Source organism: Melanostigma gelatinosum (genome assembly GCF_949748355.1).
Source record: "Melanostigma gelatinosum genome assembly, chromosome: 3".
Classification (NCBI taxonomy): Eukaryota; Metazoa; Chordata; class Actinopteri; order Perciformes; family Zoarcidae; genus Melanostigma; species Melanostigma gelatinosum.
This window is the reverse complement of record NC_136636.1, coordinates 17,505,337-17,511,763: the sequence shown is the minus strand read 5'-3', so window position 1 is coordinate 17,511,763 and position 6,427 is coordinate 17,505,337. Positions and strand designations below refer to the sequence as shown.

At 40.5% G+C, this 6,427-nt stretch overlaps 1 protein-coding gene across 1 annotated transcript; it reads left to right on the top strand.

Annotated features, from left to right (window-relative positions):
• The first annotated feature begins 1,230 nt into the window (after window positions 1-1,230).
• Window positions 1,231-5,941, top strand: prxl2b (peroxiredoxin like 2B). The gene is given in 8 exon segments (XM_079265530.1): window positions 1,231-1,349; window positions 1,769-1,877; window positions 1,880-1,960; window positions 2,576-2,627; window positions 2,848-2,911; window positions 3,033-3,108; window positions 3,953-4,071; window positions 5,815-5,941. Coding segments are annotated over 8 exon segments (588 nt in total). The 5' UTR covers window positions 1,231-1,286; the 3' UTR covers window positions 5,839-5,941.
• The last annotated feature ends 486 nt before the right edge of the window (window positions 5,942-6,427 follow it).

Here is a 6,427-nt window from a genome sequence, read left to right as displayed (position 1 = left end):
GCCGTGACAATACAACCCTGAAACTAGCTCACCGAAATAGAGTTCAGTCCTTTTTTAATTTGATCAATTACACCTGTGCTTGTCCTGCTATATGACATGCAGTAAATGCACCCATGGGTGTGGATTTAATTCGTTGTTGAATGGTTTGGCTAACCTTATGGAAACCTGAGTAGATGGTAGGTTCCATTTAGGCGAGGCAGAGAAGGTGTCAGTAGAGGGGGCAGATTGCTGTGAGGCTAAAGGTAGCTGTTGATTTTCTTACCCTCTTCTCTTCCAAGTGGATTTTGTTGAACTTTCTGAGATGGAGGGATAGTTATATGGATGGATAGTTAACAATATTATAATATATAAATAAAACTTCTAGATACCTTGATTTCATTTCATATACTATATCAGGATGTGGCGGTAGAAATACTTGTGTGATTTAAGGGCCACCTCTGACAGCAGGCTCATCTTCTATGTGTGTATTTGTAAAATTATTTCTGTTTTTGATTGTGGACAAAACTGGAAACATGTTTTTAATGTATGCTAAAATCTTGATCTTCAAAGTAACTAACAATAGATGTTTGAATGTAGTACAGTAAACATAGAACAATATTTGATTCTGAAATGGAGTATAAGTAAGTATAAAAGTATAGTTAAGTAGGCTACATTTTCCACCACAAGTGCCAACCGGGTTAAAACAGCAGAACCAAATGGCTCTGGTTGGCTCAGGGGTTAATATAAAACAGACAGATGGAGCAAACCAGCAGCTATAAAAAGCAAACAAAGGCCATGCAATAAACCGTGTTACCTTTGAGCTCACCTGTACACACCTTGTTTACGCCTACATTATAAAAAGCTGAATATGTTCAATAATCAGTCACCACTTTGAGTTCATGTTTAAACTGTTTTCATGTGTGGTGCTAGTGGTGAGAAACCAGTAAATGTAGAAAAAAATATCAATAAAATAGCTGATGTTTGCTCTTATGAAAAATTCAGTATTGGTTGATTTTAAAAGGTAAGATGCACGTGCAGACAGTTGCCCTTCCGAAGCTCCGCCTCCATTCCACACGCACACACACACCGCGTGCTGTAATTGGCTGGCTTTCAGCGACAACAGATTCTGATTGGACGTCAGTGCTCAGTGGGCGTATCCGGATGCAGATGTTTTGCAAGTGTTGTGCGGGCGTGACTTAAATATATTGCTACTACTGCAACGTTATACGATTATATTCTGAATGAAAACTCTACATTTCGTGTAGCTTTGTTCAGCCGGTGCAGTCAGTGGAGGTTAACCGTAGGAAATGGCAAACGTCGACCTCGTTCAACTCGGAAAGAACTTGTTAAAGAGCGGTGAAACTGGAGAGGTAAGCTGTAAAGCTATAGGCGACGGTTTGGTTAGAAAGCTAATTGCACTCCTTTGACCTTTCCTCATATTTCATAACGTCATTCGGTCGATTGGTTTGCATTTAAAGGTGCTCTCTTTGACTCTAAAGTCGTGCTGTTAGATTGACTGGTTCCCCACAGAGAATCCCCGCTGAGACCTGCTGTATTAAACCTGCCATTACCTCACAGCATTGACATAATTGGTGTCAAATTAAGCTTCAAGGGTTGACATAATGATGACATGATGAAACTCATGTGAATTCAAATCATGATATTGCTCTGTTCGAATCTATTATGTGTGATTTCACAGATGAGTAGAATCTATCCATGCCTTTTTATTTGCCACCTGTGCCTTGCATGTCACTGTGAGTCTTTCTTTCCCCCTCTGTGTGTGTTTCAGAGTGTAGAGCTCCAGTCCCTGTGGCACGATCAGCCGGTGGTGTTGTTCTTCCTGCGCAGGTTTGGCTGTCAGGTGTGTCAGTGGATGGCGACAGAGATCAGCAAGCTAGAGCCGGCGGTGTTGCGCTGGTGGGGGTCGGACCAGAGGAGTTTGGGCTGAAGGAGTTCATGGAAGGAGGGTTCTTCAAAGGATGTAAGCAGTACTTACTCATCTAAGACACACACTGCTCTGTTGTCATATTCACATACCTAGCGCCTATGAATATAAATTCTAGTCGGGTATAAAAAAAAATCTGCATGGTTTTACTTCAACTTAGCTCGTTGTAACTTTTGAACAGCTGCATCGTCACTCTTGCACAACCAAACTATGTAGCAGAAAAATGAGTAGGGATGCGCCGACTTGACTTTTTCAGTCCAGAAACCGACACCATGGGTTTCGGATGAAATCTAGTACAGATCCAATAAAAGTGTTTAATTATTTAGCTGTGTGTCTCACTGCGTGGACGAGACTGGGATCATTCTTTTATGTGTAAGGCAACATGCAGGCTTGATTAAAACGTTGCTTTCCTAGCTTTGTAAAACTAAATGTAATGTAACATATAAATGCATAGATACAAATGTACTGAAATGTTGTTTATTAAAATACTGGTACCCGACACCAGATCCAGCTATTTGAGTTGGTGTCGGGCTGACAGCTGTATCCGTGCATCTCTAGTCATAAGAATTCAGACGCGCTCATTGAGCTCATCGCTTTTAACAGCCGGCTCTTTTTTAGGGTTGTAAATGACCTATGATCATCTACTTTTAGCCATTGATGTTGATGAACACAAGACATGCTACAAGGATTTGGGCTTTAAAAGGTGAGTAAATCCACATTCCCTTTGTGTAATGCAGAAGCTGTTTTATGTTTCATTTGTCAAAGATGATCTTAACTTCAATCGCATACTTTTGAACCACAACGATTAATCAATTTATCAAATATGATAGGGTTATTAGCTAGTACCGCTTATGCTAATCTTCTCTCCTTTGTGAAATATTAGCTGCCTTGTAATTGAGAACACCGTGTGTCTTCACACTCAGATACACAGCCTTTAGTGTGGTACCTGCTGCTTTGGGGAAGAAAGTACGAGATGCAGCTGCAAAGGTATGTAGCTTCACAGCGATATAATTACTTCACGGCTCATATGTATGGTCGCAGGAGAAGGGGTAAAGTTGCTGAGACCCTGATTGACACTCTGACTGTCTGTTTTCTGTGCTGTGTGCAGGCCAATGCTGAAGGCATCAAGGGAAACTTCTCAGGAGATCTGCTCCAGAGCGGAGGCATGCTCATTGTGGCCAAAGGTACAGTCAAAACGCACCAGAGGGGGTATTAGTTGGGTATATAAATGGTCAAAGCAATGCATTTTTGCAGTCTCTCCTCTAGAGGGCAATGCTGCATCACATCATTGTCGCTCAAACCACACATCACCCTCGAGCGACTTCAGTGCTCTCCAGGGCCGTCGACTTTCCTCACGTCTTTTATTTCTCCTATCCACACAAGTATAAAGATTACACTACTCAGTTAATTTAACCATCCAAATGTACAGTAGTGTGTTGGTTACAGAAGAGACGTTTTTAACGTGGAGTGGAGAGGCACAGTCGGACCAAAATAATTTGCAGCACAGCAGTAGGAAAACGAGGATGAGATTCAACCACATCTACTAGTGTGCTCTCTTTTATGGGCAGCTTGTTCTCATGGGAAGAAATCAGCTGGAGGAAGTAGATTGCAGGTCATTCTGTCCTGATCTTGGCTCCACTAAAAGTCCTTATTGGAGACAGTGCTCAGCCAGCGTTACTCCTCTTTGAGTGCCTAACGGCTAGCGGGAGCTTTAGCAATACATCTGAGACTATTTAGTTCTTAACTACTCGAAAGTTTTTAATTAAAGCTTTGGAAGTAAAACCAAACTTTATTGCACAGGACTCATTTCTCTTTCATTTGGTCGTCTCTTTTTTTTTATCACCAGGAACACCTGGATATGAAATCTGCATTCAGTATTGAATTGAACTCTGTGTTGTGTTTTATAACTGCTTTTATGAGTCATGAGTTCACCAAAGCACATTCATAATCATCTTTGATTGTAATGGATAAAGTCAGCAAGCTGCTTCCTGAGCTGATTTCTCCAAAAATATATTTTGCCCTACAAAGGTGGAGAAAAGGTCCTCTTGCACTTCATCCAGGATTCACCAGGAGGCCGCGTACCTCTGGAGGATATTTCCAAAGCTTTGGGTATCTCATCCAAAGCAAAAGCAGGACAGATGCCAGTGGTAAGACATCCCATAACACTATTTACCATCTTCCATTATTCATTTCCTTCCGCTGTCTTCTTTACTCCCCCTCTTCACCTTTTGAGTGATCTTTGAGCTGCATGGTGAATAGTTAAATACAATGGTGTCACTGTGTTTACTAAACCACACTGAACTGATGTCATTTCATCGGTTTCTTCCAGCCGACTGTTGTGCGTCAGTAGCAACACATGCATCAGAGAATCCTTTTCAGAGACAATTTCACACTTATTACTCCATCTTCATGGTCCGTCAGTGTCTGTGTCATCAGCCCCCCCCCCCAAACCTTTGACTGATGGTCAGTCTGTACGTCGTTGCACTTACAAATGCTCTGCGCAAACGGTTTAGGTTATTATCTAAATGCCCTATACGCATTCTAATTACTACAGTATTATGTGTAAAAGTATTTGCACAGAACGCATTAGAGCCATGTATTTCAATAATGTGTTTGGTGTCTGAGATTGAGATCTGTTGCTCGCTTCCCACAAGACCCACCATGTCAGAGTTTTTGCAGCATGTACAGTATGGCTTCACCATGATCCGTCTGAAGTCGAACGGATTTCATCTCCACACAGCCCCGGGATAGAATAGACCCCGTTTATTTCTGAGGGGTCAAAAGGTGGCAGAAAGGAATGCGAGTCACAAGCTATCTGACATTGTTTGTGTGGAAGAGGCCCGGGAAAAGTTGAAGCCTCGTTGCCAGAGTGAAGTTATCGTCTGGTACGGATAATACCAACGAATGTCTTCTTGTTCAAACCGTTCTGTTCAAACAGCTGATAGAGCTTGTTTACTTCTGTTTACTCTACATCACTATATTTCTGTGAAGTAAACTTTGTATCTTAACTTCAGCACAATGATTCTGAGGCCCCATAAACAAGACGTGTTTAACGCTTCGTCTAACATGGGCCCCTGTCCTATTGGAGTGCTACTCGGCTATCACCTTATCTGTACGTAACTCGCAGATAAGTTGGGAAAGTCGCCAACATTGGGCTTCATGGTGGCCGAGTCGACACAAATACTTACCCGCGACATCGTCATTATGATCCTGTTTCTCACCATGTTTCCTGACTACCTTTCTACTTTGTGAACGCAAAATGCCCAAAAAAATCTTTAAAAGTTCTTTACATGAGCGTTTGGGGAATAGACATGAAACCAGAGACAACATTATTGTTATGCTAAATCTAGCTCATTAAAAAATATCACGTTTAATCTGCATTGTCCCTGGAAAAAAGAGAATAAAATATTAAAAAAATTTCGGTACACAATTTCTTCCACTTTATTTCAGAGACTTGGGATCCATAGAACAGCTGTTTTAATTCAGTGAAGCGGGTAATGCGTGATCATACAGCAATCCGTATTCTTGCATTATATAGTAAAACACTTGCTGTTCAACCTTACCTACCTTGCTTGACATCCTCCCGGATCCTTTTTCATCATATGTTGAATTCTATGTATCATATTTTCATATAGATTGTCTATACTGTAATTATTCTCTGCACAGACGTCCAGGGAGACGGATCCCTCCTCAGTTGCTTTTCTTTAAGATTCTTTCTTTTCTTTTTTTCCTCATCAAATATGTTTTTGGGGGGCGATTATCCTCATCTGAATGGTCGAAGGACAGAGAGGATGTGCAGATTGTAAAGCTCTCTGAGGCTAAATTTAAATTTGTGATATTGGGCTATATGAATAAAACTGACTTGACTTCTCCTGTACCTTCTCTTGCAGTGCAATGATGATTGTACACGATGAGGACAGCTGCACATCACACCAGAAGAATATCTACAAATCCAATCGCTAAAATGGAGATTTGAAGTGGAATGTCAGCAACACGTGACCATACAACTACAGCCAATGTTCTTAATTGCTTGTAATTTATTTGTGCCAGCCACATATGTAATTGTATTATCTGCAGTGAAAGCATCAGGGACATTCCTTTCATCATTAACATTTAATTGTATGTGAATTTTTTTTAACTTATATTGTCTTTTTATGAATTTGCATTTATTACAGTTTATAAAATAATTTAATCATTTGTATGTATCAATTATAATAAAAGTTTAAAAAACTTCTTTGCTTCAGTCAATGAGCAGTTTCATGCAGCCTTCAGTGGAGTTTTAATAAAAGGTGAGGTCTCTAACTTGACAGAGCTATACTGAGCATATGAAAGATCAATTATTAATAACATTGACAATGAAAAACTATAGTGGGCTCCATCACAAGACCACAGAGTTCTCTTTACTCAACTTCTTCACTTTATATCCACTGCTGTGTTGACTCCATCAATGTGTTGACCTGAGACTTAAAACTAGAATAACGTATTTTTGTTAACCTCCAGCGT